The sequence below is a fragment of the Pristis pectinata genome, chromosome 34, assembly GCF_009764475.1.
Source record: "Pristis pectinata isolate sPriPec2 chromosome 34, sPriPec2.1.pri, whole genome shotgun sequence".
NCBI classification, from domain to species: Eukaryota; Metazoa; Chordata; class Chondrichthyes; order Rhinopristiformes; family Pristidae; genus Pristis; species Pristis pectinata.
In genome coordinates this window covers 9449711-9465017 of record NC_067438.1, presented here as the reverse complement: position 1 = coordinate 9465017, position 15307 = coordinate 9449711, and the positions used below count along the sequence as shown (strand labels likewise).

Here is a 15307-nt window from a genome sequence, read left to right as displayed (position 1 = left end):
TTATGGCAAACCAGTAAAACGATTCAGACATGGCTGAAGTATTGTCCAATTCTGGGCGTTATCGAAAGGGTGTGAAGGCTTTGGAGGGGATTTACTCAAAACGTTCCAAGTGACTACTGCTCAGCGGGGACAGACTGAAAGAACTGAGGTTGGTATCTTGGTGCAGGGAAGGTTACCAGAGGATTTGGCAGAGCTGTTTACAATCAGTGGGGGCTGACATGGCAAACTGAATCCTTCCGTTGTTTCAGGATGAAATAAGGCACTTGTGAGTAGCTTTGGCTGTAACTCCCTCATGTTCAAACTGTTTTGGCCTTTGCCCTCTTTCACAGTTTTGCTTGGATTGAAGTTGATATTACCAACATTATGTGTGCAAACTACACCCACGCAGCCAAGTTCTGAAACCCCAGTGAGTCACTTCACAGTATCTGCTCCTGTAATGCTCATTTTGGTATTGGTTTATTATTGTCACTTGTACTAAGGTACAGTGAAAAACTTGTCTTACAAACTGATCTTACAGGTCAATTCATTACACAGTGCAGTTACATTGAGTCAGTACAGAGTGCATTGATGTAGTACAGGTAAAAACAATAACAGTACAGAGTAAAGTGTCACAGCTACAGAAAAAGTGCAGTGCAATAAGGTGCAAGGTCACAACAAGGTAGATCGTAAGGTCATGAGGTCATAGGTCATAGTCCATCTCATTGTCTAAGGGAACTGTTCAATAGTCTTATCACAGTGGGGTAGAAGCTGTCCTTAAGTCTGGTGGTACGTGCCCTGAGGCACCTGTATCTTCTACCCGATGGAAGAGGAGAGAAGAGAGAATGACCCAGGTGGGTGGGGTCTTTGATTATGCTGGCTGCTACGCCAAGACAACGAGAGGTAAAGACAGAGTCCAAGGAGGGGAGACTGGTGTCCGCAATGCGCTGGGCTGTGTCCACAACTCTCTGCAGCTTCTTGCGGTCTTGGGTCTTGTCTGTAGCTTTTTCTATTTAATGTTTCATGACTGCCCCCAGTTTAAACAATTACATTTTCTTTTCTTATCTGAATCAGGCAGAAGAGAATTGGTTGGTGCCCTTGGTTCTTCAGTTTTACTGGATCCTGAAGTCAAAGTTGATCCTGACAAGAATGAAATTATTTGGACGTTTGTCACCAGCCACAAAAGCCCTGTCACCATTCTACATCACATCCCAGATTACATGAAGTGGGCAGAACCCAGTGAACAGTTCAAGTCCCGTTTGCAGTTTATTCCATCTAATGGTTCTCTAATAGTAAACAGATTAGAAGCCGGTGACCAAGGAGCTTACAGCTTCACTGTAGATCAACGAGAACTGGAAATAATACAATTGCTCCTCTTTGGTGAGTATTGTACTTGTTTGTGATGCAACATATGAATCGTTCACAACAAAATCTTTGGATTTTGCCTCCATTAAAGGCTAAGTGGGAAGCTTCACCTGGTAGAATATTACAAGGAAAGTCAGCCTCTGTAGATGTGATGTATCTTTCATCCCATGGAAGAGTCTGCTCAGGATGATGATCCACCATCCACTGCTGTAGTGGTGAGATGGGAGAAGGGGAACTTCTGTGAAACCCGAGGGTTGGAACTTCCTTGTGACAAATATGGTGCAGTGACAGTGTGCAAGGAAGGGGAGGGTCAGAATTAGGACTGAGGTAGGAAGGGGAGAGAGAGGTGAGAAGGGGGAGGCATGGAAGGCCTGAGATAAGTATGAGAAATGGGGAAAGGAGACATGATAGGATGACTGAAGTGTCTGCAATCCTCCATTCTAAACTGGAAGTCATCAATCCCACTCCCTTCCCAAAACTAGTTAAGTCTGCAATATCTTGTAGTAAACTTTTCCAGTTGATTTGGTGAATCCCAGTGCTGGAAGTTTGGGAAGCCTCCAGGTGTTAACATTGGTGTCTCTGCATTTTCTTTTTAGAAGTCCACACACTCCTAAGCAGCACCAAAGCTGCCACAATCTCCACTCCCGATCCAATTAACCTTCTTATTTGACTCCCACTTCTGCCACGAGAATTTAACTCCCCAGGAAGATGATCATTGAGGAAAAACCATAAAGTCTGACTGACAAAATGGCAAATGACACTGAGGACATTCTCTGAAAATAATGGGACCAGAGCCTCATTAAAATGCCAAATCCTCTGCAATACCCCACAATAAACAGGTGAAACAATTTACCTTGTTCACCTTTTATACAAGTTATGTGCAAGGAAGTCACCCAGATAGAGTGCTCCAGGATGACTTAACCATATACAGTGATTATTATACCGTCAGCGTAATGACATCTGATCTGTGTCATCCAATTCTAAGGTTACACATCATTGATGAGAATTTTCATAACCAATTTAAACACAGTTAGCTATTACCTTTTGACCAACCAGGGATGAGACTCCAACCCCTGGTCAGTATTCAGATCTTAACAAAACATCCCCTTGATCCACCCAATCAATCACCGTCACACTTCCTCAAATCAGTAAGCATTCTTGGGACCAAATATCTGTAAAGCCACCAGCACTTCTTGCATTCCTGAGAGATTCATTACTTGAAGAACAACGCCCACACCCCTTTGTTTCAGAAACATTTCATTTGGAACGAGCGGGGAGTTAACTCTTTCCCATCCTGCCAACCCAGTCACAGAAACCAGGTTTGATGTGCTTGCTACTTTTACAGCAAGTTTTACCAGCTGTACCATCGTTCTGAGTGCCATAAAAATGTTCCCCAACACAGAGGTATCAGTGATCCCAGTGCAGACTGATTATTGGGCTCCCACTCTGCTCACCACCCCCCCCCCCCCCCGAAGTGGCAGAAATCCTAATTTGCTGAGAAGGACATCAGCAAATGCGACAGGCTGTTGCTCCCATCATTATCGACCTGTAATGACATATCTAAATGAGAAGGAGGTGGAAACTTTGCAAGAAACTGCTAGGTTGGCAGATGAGTATGCTTTAACCCTTAAATCTCAATGGGGACAAACTAAGACCTTCCAAAGGAGTTATGAGGATGATTGGAAGCCAGTGTGGAGGAACTTGCTGAACATACTTGTTATTACTGTAAGAAGCCTGGTCATGTGATAGCTACTTGTTCCCTCTTGAAAAAAAGAAAGGAAAGGAGACCGTGCCAAATGCTTGTTTGCAAGCAGTTAAACCCAAAAATCAAAAGGGTTTTGGACATGTTGTTAAAGATCAGTCCTTGCCAGAGGTAAATGCTGAAATGTTGGAAATACTGATCAACCTGATCTTCCTCAAAAGAAGGGACTAATCGAACCTCCCTACTGGCTATAAAACCATCATCAGAATCAGATTCAGAACTCCCTGTTGGTGGGTTACAATAGGGAGTGAGGAAGGGGATAATTCAGCAGCCTGTTTAATGTACACCTGCCCCTCCTCCTGAGGTGCCATATCTGATGGTTTCCACAGCAGTGTCTGATCCAGGGATTTCAGTGTCTGTTCCTCCATGACAGAAGGTCACTGAGGTATTTTCAGGTGTGAAGCTTTCAGCGCTGCTGGGAGACCAGCGGAAACCCTAGGAGCTGCTAGGAGTTCTGGGGTCAACCAGTTACGTTGTCTCTCTGCTGGGATGAGAAATTATTGCTGAGGATTGGCCTTGTGAATATCTTGATGATCTATAAGACAAATGGAGCTGACTAGGTGTGATAACGATGGGAGCAACAGCCTGTCACATTGCTGATGTCCTTCTCAGCAAGCAGAGTGGGAGCCCAATAATCAGTCTGATGGACGGTCAGTACATTTCCGTAGCAGGCAAGACAATTATTGCCACAATATTCAGTATTTTCACTCTGCATTACACCCTCCATTCTGTGGGCTTTGGTAAAACTGTAACCTGCAGCCATTTTGTCCTTAGCTTTCTTACTACTGATGTTAAGCTACTGGCCTGTAGTAACTGAGTTTATTCTTCCCTTCTTTGAACAGGGCCTCTACATCTGTAAGTCTGTCTGACACCAGCTGGGTTGAAAGATGGTTGTTGGTGGTCCCGTTATTTCTGTCTGTCAGCTACATCTCAGTGCATCAGGGGACCTATACCCGAGGAAGAACTTTTTCACCCAGTGGGTGGCTGGAACCTGGAACTGGGCTAAGTGTCCAGGATGTGACCCAGTGTGTTGTTGCAGCACAGTGACGCAGCCAGTGGAGCTGCTGCTTCGTGTGCGCCAGGGATCCAGGTTTGGTCCTGACCTCGGGTGCTCTCTGTGTAGAGTTGGCACATTCTTCCTGTGACTGCGTCGGTTTCCTCTGGGTGCTCCAGTTTCCTCCCACCTCCCAAAGACGTGAAGGTTGGTGGTTAATGGGCCACTGTAGATTGTCCCTAATGTGTAGATGAGGGGCAGAATGTGGGGGGAATTAATGAGAATGTGGGGAGAATGAAAAATGCACAGTTGGTGTAAATGGTGGTTGATGGTCGGCACAGATTTGGTGGGCTGAAGGGCCTGTTTCCGTGCTGTATCCCTCCTTGTCTCTGACTTTATCGGGGGCTTTAGTCACAGCAAGCGAATTGAGATTGGTCTCCTTTTGCAGAGCAGAGTCTGTAAGGTTGGCAACAGGTTCAGTGGTAACTCAACAAGGAGCTGGAGGGAAGGGGACGTTGTGGAGGAAGAGCATGGTAAGGTTGGAGCTAGTACCACAAGTTGGGCTGAATGGCCCCTTCGTCTCTTGTGCGATCCTCGGTTCTGTTTCATTGCTTATCACCATGGGTGAAGTCAGCACAGAAACCTGCCCCGGGCCCATCATCATACTTCCCCCTTCACCTTCTAGCAGATTGTGCAAGCTTCCTCCCATTTATCTGTTCCACCAGTATCCTTAAGTCCTGTTGGATGAATCCGAGCTCGCTCCCTCCTGTAGAGGGTTGCTTTTCAGATTGGTGACCTGTAACCAGCGGTGTGCCACAGGAATCAGTGCTTGGTCCTTTATTGTTCATCATATATGTTAGTCATCAGGAAGAGAACGTAAGTGGGATGATTAGTGAGTTTGCAGAAAACAGCAAAATTGGTGATATAACAGGTAGTGGAGATGGTTGTCTAAGGTTACAACAGGATCCAGATCAACAGGGAAAGTTAGCAAGGGAATGGCTGATGGAATTTAACTCAGACAAGTGTGAAGTGATGCATTTTGCGAAATTAAACCAGGGCAGGACATGCATAGTGAATGACAGGACTTGGGCTTTGTTATCAACCAGCAAGACCTTGGGGTACAAGTACATAGTTCCCCGAAAGTGGCGACAGAGGTAGAAGGAGTAGTGAAGAAGGCATTCAGTGTGCTTGTCGTCATCAGCTGAGGAGTTAAGTATGGGAGTGGGGACGGCACGTTACAATTGTAAAACTCGTTGGTTAAGCTGCATTTTGTGTCGTTCTGGTCGTCATGCTGTAGAAAGGATGTGATTAAGCCAGAGAAAAGATTCAGAGGACTGTTGCCTGGACTGGGCGACTTTAGTTAGAAGGAGAGATTGGGTAGGCTGGGACTGTTTTCCCTGGAGTGAAGGAGGCTGAGGATGACCTTATAGAGGTCTGTAAAGTTATGAGGGGCATAGATAGGGTAAATAGTAACAGTCTCTTTCCCAGGATAAGGGAGTCTAAAACTAGTGGGCATATGTTGAAGGTAGAGGGGAAAGATTTAAAGGGAATCTGACGGGCAAGTTTTCACACAGCGGGTGGTGGGTATGTGGAGTCAGCTGACAGAGGAGGTGGTAGAGACAGGTACAACTATAATGTTTAAAAGATATTTGCACAAGTACGTGGAAGGGAAAAGTTCAGAGGGATAAGGGCCAAGCACAGACATATGGGATTAGCACAGACGGGGTCTTGTTCGGCGTGGATGATTTGAGCCGAAGGGCCTGTTTCTATGCTGTATAACAATAAATTTCTGATAGTACATCAATTCAGTACAAAATGAATCTTGTTCAGAGGTGGCTGTATAATCTGCAGCCCCATCTTCCCCTGCTGTACTTTGGGTAGAGATTAAAGATCCCGTCACATTTTGCAGGGAAGAGTGGAATATCCCACTTCTCCCAGTCACTGTTCTCCTCTCTACCCTAACACCACATTAACTGGTCATCCATCCCGTTTCTGTTTGTGACACAGCTGAGAGCAGATCCCTGCACAGTCATCACAGAACAACCCAGGTTTAAACATGAGCTCATTGGGTGTGAACTCTTCGGCATGAAACCGAATCCTTCCTTTCCAACACATTTGGTGCAGTGTCACACAGGGGATTTCATGGAAGTGATTGCAGTTCATTAATCAACATTCTTTCCTTTCAGATACGCTGATGAAAGCTTTGATATTGACCAACTCCAGTTCCATTGATTCCACCATCAGGCTCACCTGTAACGTCAGTGGAGATCCTCATGAGTATCAGTGGTGGAAAGATGGAGGGGAAGTCTCCCGGCTTCACCAGCTGATAGACGGCAATAGGACTCTTGTTATCCTGAAGGCTTCAAGATATGACTGTGGAATTTACACGTGTGTGGCAACTAATCCCGTCAGCTCCATCCAGGCAGATTACACCCTAATTATTGCTGGTGATCTTAATTTATGGATGATGTTCTGAGTCTTAAGCCTTGTGACCACTGGGATTGGGTTTATGAATGAAACCTGTGCAAATCACTACAGCAGCAGAGACAGAGAATTAGGGTTCACAGACAGTGCAGAAGGAGGCAGTTAGGTCTGTCAGATCTGTACTGGCACTTCGTTAGAGCAATCTGACTATTCCATTCCCCTGCCCTTTCTCTATTGCCTGACAAATTCTTTCAAATGCATATTTGTCTTCCTTTTGAGCACTACAATTGAATCTGCTTCCACTCTGACCCAAGACTTCCTTATGAAATCGTAGGGGCATCTCCATAACTGGCTGATATGGATGTCAAGAGAAAACCATGGGTTGCACCTGGATCCTTGGCAGCACCATAGTGCACTCCTCAAGATCTGGCCGTCCCAACACCAGGAGGAGCAGCCAGTGCAGAATATTGGCAAGTGGTGAAATTAAACAGGAGACCCACAAGGAAGACGAATGGATCTTATGAATTGTCTGGTCTTGGCCAGTGTAACAATTCAGAGGGCATGTCAACCCACCTCAGAGGGCATGTGTGCAGTCCTGAAGTCACAGGGTGGCAAGGCCGGGCAGGGGTTAGCACATTCCCGTTCCTGCAGGAGGTAAGGGCAACAGTTTAGTCATTGCAGCAGTTGGCAGCTCTCATGGTAATTTCTCCTGTTACATTGATTACATTTATTTTAACTTGCAGGCTTTCCCCCTGAGGACGTTGCAGTTATTACTCTGTCAATCATAGAACTGGTGATTTCTTCAGCGTTTCTTATTGCGTTTGTGTTTCTGCATTGCTTGAAGTTGGAAGGTTGGAAAGGTACCTGTCTTTGTCTAATTTGCATTCAAGTATAAACATGTAGGCTCCTCCAAGTAAACTTTGACTAATTTTAAGAGACATTTAGACAGGCACTTGAACGGGCAGGGAACGGAAGGATATAGACCATGTGCAGACAAATGGGATTAGTTTAAATTGCCATCATGGTCAGCACAGACATTGTGGGCTGAAGGGCCTGTTCCTGTGCAGTACTGTTTTGTGTTTGAATGTTAACAAAAGCAAGACAGCAAAGGAAATGTGAGCAGTCAGTGTTCCCCTCCCAGTCCCTGTGATCTGTGGTTTATAATTGTCCTTCATTTTTGCCCAGTTGTGAAGTGGTGCTGTGCAATGACACAGAACAGCTAGACTGACGAGGAAGTCACCTCTGATCCAACTCCAGAGTGGTATTTAGGAGAGGAGGGAGTCTCAAATCATTTGTGCTTGACAAGTCATGTTGTTGAACTTCCTTCCAATGTTGAATCTGTTTAGGCAGTGAGGAGTGACAGAAAGGTGCCTCTTATCCTGATTGTGGTGGAATGTGTGTGTGTAGGTGGGGTAGGCTTGGCTCCCTCAGGCCTTGTACTGATTTCCCTTGAGTCCTTACAATTTTTTTTTAACTTTAAAGTATCTTTGCATTTTGTGTCTTTCGCCACAGGGTAGCTGGCACCTGGGAATGCCACTGCTTCCAGTTTCTGTCCAGATTATAAACAATCCTATGTTCCAAATATTGTTGTTCCTCCTTAATTCAAGGACTTGGAAATCTGCCAGTGGCTAATGTGATGTCTATTATAGGAAAAAAACATTAAAATCGATTATTAAGGAATTCCGTGCTATTTGCAATTCTTGGCATTGGAACAGACTTCACACTTAAACAGTTTAACTTCAGTGCAACAGCTGGACTTGGTTATTATCGCCACTGGCAAAACAAAATTAATTGCAGCCCTCAAAATCATTGGGATAATACAGTAGAGCCAATTCACAGTGGGCTGTTACCTCCTCCTCTGGACACTGGATTGCAGTGTACTTGTCTTTTCGATATCCACAGCCAGCAGAGAATGAGATTACATAAGAAATGGGAGCAGGAGGAGGCCATCTGGCCCGTCGAGCCTGCTCCACCATTCAATAAGACCATGGCTGATCTGGCCGTGGACTCAGATCCACCTACCTGCCTTTTCCCCATAATTCCCCTACTATGCAAAAAAAGCTATCTAACTGTGTCTTAAATATATTTAGTGATGTAGTCTCTACTGCTTCCCTGGACAGAGAATTCCACAAATTTACTACTCTCTGGGAAAAGCAGTTTCTCCTCATCTCCGACCTAAATCTACTCCCCTGAATCATGAAGCTATGTCCCCTATTTCTGTTTTCATCGACCAGTGGAAATAACCTTCCTGCCTCTATCTTATCTCTCCCTTTCAACATTTTTTATGTTCCTATAAGATCCCCTCTCATTCTTCTGAATTCCAGCAAGTATAGTCCCAGGCAACACAATCCCTTCTCATAAGCTAACCCCCCCCCCCCCCCCCATTTCCAAAATCAACCTAGCGAACCTCCTCTGCACCACCTCCAAAGCCAGTATATCTTTCCTCAGGTAAAGAGACCAGAACTGCACGCAGTACTCCAGGTGCAGCCTCACCAGTACTCTGTACAGTTGCAGCATAGCCTCCCTGCTCTTAAATTCAGTCCCTCCAGCAATGAAGGCCAACATTCTATTTGCCTTCTTGATAACCTGTTGCACCTGCAAACCAACCTTTTGCGATTCATGTACAAGCACTCCCAAGTCCCTCTGCACAACAGCATGCTGCAATCTTTCACCATTACACAAGATATCAAATGTAAGCTGTTTCCCAGTAGTGCTTTTTGTCTGTACATGGGCTCTCCTCTAGCTGCAAATGTCCGTGCATTCTCTGAGCCTCTTGCAATCCGTGCACTATCATCTGATCCATTTTTGATCTAGTTGGGTTGCCTCTTGCTCAGGGAACACAGTCACAGTAGCATCCTGACCAACCCTGGATCCCATCCCCGTTACCTGGGACACTTTCTCTGTTGATTCCTGTGTTAAATCATCTGTGTGGATCTCACATTTTTAATGTTCTTGATTGTTCATAGCTGTGAAGAACCACAACTATTGGTTGTTGGGCCTGCTTCTCTGTAACATGGTGTCTCTTGCTGCAATCTTCATTGCCCTCATTTTCCGAATTGGCATTGAAGGTACGTGCACAAATATTTTTTACTTGCATGAAAATGATCACTGTTGTTCTCTGCAGGGAGGCTGGAACAGAATAAGTTTGTCAGTCAGTATACTGTGAGTTGCTTTACCTGGACCACCAGCACCTGCAGTCCTTGAGCCCACAGCCAGGGGCAGGGAAACTTGCTGGAGGTTTAGTCATTAATGGCTGAATGTCATCAGTTCTGGTTAGAACTGTCAGCCACACCCAGCACAGTACAGCCCAATATAGTGAGGTTATAGAAGGCCAGATTGTGTGTCTAAACCTCAAAAAGGCATTTCATAAATCCCTTCGTAAGTTGAAGCTAATGGAATTGAAGGCATATTATTGACAAGAGGAGACATTTGGCTCAGTGGCAGGAATCAGTAGAAGTGATTTTCAGGTGCTTAAGTTGGCAAGATGGGGTTAAAGGTGTCATGAAAGGATCAGTGTTAGCACTGTAACTTTTCATCAGATTGACTCAGGTGATGAAATAAAAAGTTACACCACCAAGTTGACCATTGGCACAAAGAAATGTGATGTAGTAAGCACTGTGTTACGTACCAGCAACAATAGAAGCACAACGAGCCATGTATAAATGTTAGAATCTATTTATTAATAACTGCTTGTAATAATAAGAGAAATAAAAACATTAGATATTAAACATTGACCCCAAAATAAACTCGAAGTGTGGCAAGTTCCCAAACACAAAGTCCAGGAACAGTTCGCAAAGTTCAGTTCAGCAAGTCATAAAGTAGAATGATGAGCAAAAGCTTCTGAAAACCACAGTAGAATGTAGAGAGGATGTAGAGAGGATGTAGAGAGAAGGAATTTACAAAATCCACAAGTTCCACGATAGAACCCATGCGACACCTCAATCATCGAAAATCTCCATTGCTTTGTTCCGAAGTATCTGCCATACTGAGGGCACTCGATACGTGGCCGCCCGCAGATATTCCTGCTTCCCAGTAGAGGTCAACAACAAAGTGGACTCCACAGATTGCTCCAAAAATCCTGACAGTCACAACTATTGTTCTTCATCCATAGATACATAGACTGGCAGCTAGTGCCCAACTCTCTCTCCCTCTGTCTTGCTCTCTCCGCTCTCTCTCTCTCTCTCTCTTGCTCCTCTCTCTCTCTCTCTCTCTCCCCCTCTGTCTGTCTGTCTGTCTCTCTCTCTCGCTCTCTCTCTCTCTCTCTCTCGCTCTCTCTCTCTCTCTCTCTCTCTCCACCCCCCCCCTCCCCCCAACTGCCAGTACGCTCCAGTTATGGTCTTTTTTTCCACTTGCAGCAGTCAGATAAAACCACACACACTGGGTGCTGCAGGCATTGGTCAGCCTCACACCCCAACAGGATTTCCACGTCAGGTGATGTCATTCTCTGTGCAACACCCTCCTGTAGCGGCACTGCAGGGTAACTGAACCATGTTCTGGGAACTCCTGCAATTGTGTTGCAGCTCTGAACTTAGACGCCCGCAGTTGTTAGTTACCGACGTGCTTCCCTCAGAGCTCCTGACCACCCCAACAGTAACCACTGATGTTTCTTTCCTCCACACCACCCACCCCAGACCACTCACATAAAAACGCTCGAAATACTCAGAGGTCAGGCAGCATCTGTGGAAAGAGGAACTGAACTAACAGTTCAGGTCAATGACCTTGCACCAGACTGGGAGGTTAGAAATTAATTTTCATCTGCAAAGATGGGCTGAAGGGCTGAGAAACAAAAGGGGAGGTCTGTGGAAGGATGGAGACCAGGAGAGCCTTCTGAGTGCCTAACACTGGTCTACCCATGGCTGGTGAAAGTGTAGCCCCAGTAACCGTGATCTCCGTCGCCTTGAAATGCCAATCATAATAGTAGCACACGCAATGAATAATAATGTCTTCACAGTGTCTACACACACACACACACACACACACACACACACACACACACACACACACACACACAGGCAGTGTATTGGTATTGGTTTATTATTGTCACTTGTACCGAGGTACAGTGAAAAATTTGTCTTACAAACCGATCATACAGGTCAATTCATTACACAGTGCAGTTACATTGAGTTAGTACAAACTGAATTGATGTTGTACAGGTAAAAACAGTAACAGTACAGAGTAAAGTGTCACAGCTACAGAGAAAGTACAGTCCAATAAGGTGCGAGGTCACAACAAGGTAGATCGTGAGGTCATAGGTCATAGTCCATCTCATTGTATAAAGGAACTGTTCAATAGTCATCACAGAGGGGTAGAAGCTATCCTTAAGTCTGGTGGTACGTGCCCTCAGGCACCTGTATCTTCTACCCAATGGAAGAGGAGAGAAGAGAGAATGTCCCAGGTGGGTAGGGTCTTTGGTTATGCCGGCTGCTTCACCAAGGCAGCAAGAGGTAAAGACAGAGTCCAAGGAGGGGAGGCTGGTGTCCATGACACGCTGGGCTGTGTCCACAACTCTCTGCAGTTTCTTGCAGTCCTGGGCAGAGCAGTTGCCGTACCAAGCCGTGATACATCCAGATAGGATGCTTTCTATGGTGCATCAGTAAAAGTTGGTGAGAGTCAAAGGGGACAAACCAAATTACTTTAGGCTCCTGAGGAAGTAGAGGCGCTAGTGAGCTTTCTTGGCCGTGGCATCTACGCGATTTGACCAGGACAGGCTATTGGTGATGTTCACTCCCAGGAAATTGAGGCTCTCAACCCTCTCGACCTCAGCACTGTTGACGTAGACAGGTGCATGTACGCCGCCCCCTTTCCTTTTGTGGAGTTGCAATCCACACTTCTGTGAGAACAGCAGACGTTCCAGCGGGAGACTCACCATCACCCTCTCAGGATAACCAGACAGGGAACATATGTGGTTTTTCCAACATCATGTACATCCCCAGAACCAGCATATGAAGCACATACTCTCGTGTTGGGGAATGGGATCACTGCATCTTATTGGTTTAGTTTATTTCCTGTTAAGTGCTGAGTGAATTGCCGGCCATTACTGTTGGATCTTTGCTCCAGGTTCTGACCGTTCCGCAGTGGCGGCTTCATGCACTGTGCCTGTCCTGCTTCTGACTTTGATTCCACCATTCGCTGTTCAGAAGTTAGGCTTCTTGTTTTCTGACTGTTTCCAAAAAGAGATGGGTAAGCAGTGGATCATTAATTGTATGAGACTTCCAATCGTCTCAGTGAAACGACACTCTCTAATCATCACACCTTCTGTGTTTGACAGATATTTGGAAATGGACTGTATTTGGACTGCATGTCATTGTGATCATCATCTCAATCACTTTCTTAATGTTAATGAGTGATCCAAACTGTGAGTTTCCCTCTTATCTTTCATTATTATTCATAACGCTGCAAGTTTCTGATAATCAATATTTCCTTTGTCTCCCACAAGGACTCAGGTATTACAGTTGAGTAAAGGTAACTACAGAGGCATGAGAGAGATGGCCAAAGTTGATAGGAAGGGCACCCTAGCAGGGATAACGGTAGAGCAGCAATGGCAGGAGTTCGGGGAGTAATCCGGAAGACACATGATCATTTCATCCCAAAGAAGAAGAAACATTCTAAAGGGAGGATGAGGCAACCGTGGCTGAGAAAAGAAGTCAAAGACAGCATAAATGCAAAAGAGAGGGCATACAAAATTGCAAAAACTAGTGGGAAGCTGGAGGATTGGGAACCTTTTAAAAATCAACAGAAGGCAACTAAGAAAGCAATAAGGGGAGAAAAGATGAAATATGAAGGTAAGTGAGCTAATAATATAAAAGAATATCAAAAGTTTTTCCAGATATATAGAGCTAGAGCAAGGCAAGAGCGGACGTCGGACCGCCGGAGAAGTAGTAATGGGGAACAAAGAAATGGTGGACGAACTGAATAAGTATTTTGCGTCGATGAAAAACACGATGATGCTGGAGGAACTCAGCAGGCCAGGCAGCATCTGTGGAGAAAAGCAGGCGGTCAACGTTTTGGGTCAGTCTTTTGCGTCAGTCTTCACTGTGGAAGGCATCAGCAACATACCAGAAATTCGAGAGAGTCAGGAGGCAGAAGTGAGTGTAGTCGCTATTACTAAGGAGAAGGTGCTTGGGAAGCTGGAAGGTCTGAAGGTGGATAAGTCACCTGGACCAGATGGACTACACCCCAGGGTTCTGAAAAAGGTAGCTGAAGAGATTGTGGAGGCATTAGTTGTGACCGTTCAAGAATCGCTAGAGTCAGGAATGGTTCCAGAGGACTGGAAAATCGGTAATGTCACTCCACTCTTTAAGAAGATGGGAGCAAAAGACAGGAAATTATAAGCCAGTTAGCCTGACTTCTGTGGTTGGCAAGATTTTAGAGTCCATTATTAAGGGGCTTCAGGGTACTTGGAAGCACATGATAAAATAGACTGAAGTCAGCTTGGTTTCCTTAAGGGGAGATCTTGCCTGACAAATCTGTTGGAATTCTTTGAGGAAGTAACAAGCAGGATAGACAAAAGAGTCAGTGGATGTTGTTCAAGTAGAAGGACTTTGACAAGGTGCCATACATGAGGCTGCTAAACAAGATAGGAGTCCATGTTATTACAGGAAAGGTACTAGCCTGGATAGAGGATTGGCTGACTGGCAGAAGGCAAAGAGTGGGAATAAAGGGGCCTTTCCTGGTTGGCTGCCGGTGACTAGTGGTGTTCCGCAGGGGTCAGTGTTGGGTCCACTGCTTTTCACATTATATGTTAATAAGCTGGATAGAATTGATAGCTTTGTTTGCAGATGATACAAAGATAGATGGAGGGGCAGGGAGTCTGCAGAAGGACTTGGACAGGTTGGGAGAATGGGCAAAGAAGTGGCAGATGGAATACAGCGTAGAAAAGTGTGTGGTCATACACCTTGGCAGAAGGAATAAAGGCGTAGACTACTTTCTAAATGGGGAGAGAATTCAGATATTGGAGGTGCAAAGAGACTTGGGAGTCCTGGTGCAGGATTCCCTAAAGGTTAACTTGCAGGTTGAGTCGGTAGTAAGGAAGGCAAATGCAATGTTAGCATTCATTTTGAGAGGACTAGAATATAAAAGCAAGGATGTGATGCTGAGGCTTTATAAGATGTTGGTCAGACCACATTTGGAGTATTGTGAACAGTTTTGGGCCCCATGTCTAAGGAAGGATGTGCTGGCATTGGAGGGGGTCCAAGGGAGATTTACAAGAATGATTCCAGGGTCGAAAAGGTTAACACATTGGAGCGTTTGAAGGCTCTGGGCCTGTACTCACTGTGAGCTTCTAGTGAGCAAGGAATTTCATTGTACCCTGATGTATATGACAATAAACTAATCTGATCTGGTGAGCTAAGCTTTTCTTGATAAGGCAAAGAAAAAGACTTCAGGGTGGAAGTTGACATTGCAGACCAAAACTCCATGGTCCAGAGGCTGCCCAGGGGTTTGGGGAGGGGTGGGAGAGTAGCAGCAGTAGCAGAAGCAGAATAGACTTCATGGTTAGAGAGTATTCTCTGCAGCCAAGAGCGAGAACCTTTGAAAGTGTTGCCTACCTGGTGCCAGAGTAAGAGGGTTTCACAGCAGCTGAAAAGGGAGGATTAAGTCCCATTGACCTGCACCGTGTTGGAACAAACAATAGAGGTGAGAACAGGGCAGAGGTCCTGCTGAAAGTATCAGCACTTGAGCTGTAAAGTCAGAAGCAGGACCTCAGGGCTAATAGTTCTATCATGCAAGAAATAACCCCTAGTGTTGGGTTTTTTTTGATGGCCTTGTTAACCTGTGCCAGAACTTCT

General features: G+C 45.4%; 1 protein-coding gene across 6 annotated transcripts in view; it reads left to right on the top strand.

Moving 5' to 3' along the window:
- Positions 1-15307, top strand: part of LOC127585773 (hepatocyte cell adhesion molecule-like) — a 45383-nt gene that overhangs the window by 19265 nt on the left and 10811 nt on the right. For 5 of the 6 annotated variants that reach the window (XM_052043452.1, XM_052043454.1, XM_052043449.1 and 2 more), the window contains 6 exons: positions 1051-1356; positions 6284-6544; positions 7265-7381; positions 9488-9589; positions 12579-12701; positions 12790-12876. In XM_052043452.1, the coding sequence (XP_051899412.1) occupies positions 1051-1356; positions 6284-6544; positions 7265-7381; positions 9488-9589; positions 12579-12701; positions 12790-12876 (996 nt within the window). The remainder of the gene's footprint in view (positions 1-1050; positions 1357-6283; positions 6545-7264; positions 7382-9487; positions 9590-12578; positions 12702-12789; positions 12877-15307) is intronic. The other variant, XM_052043450.1, reaches the window with a different exon arrangement.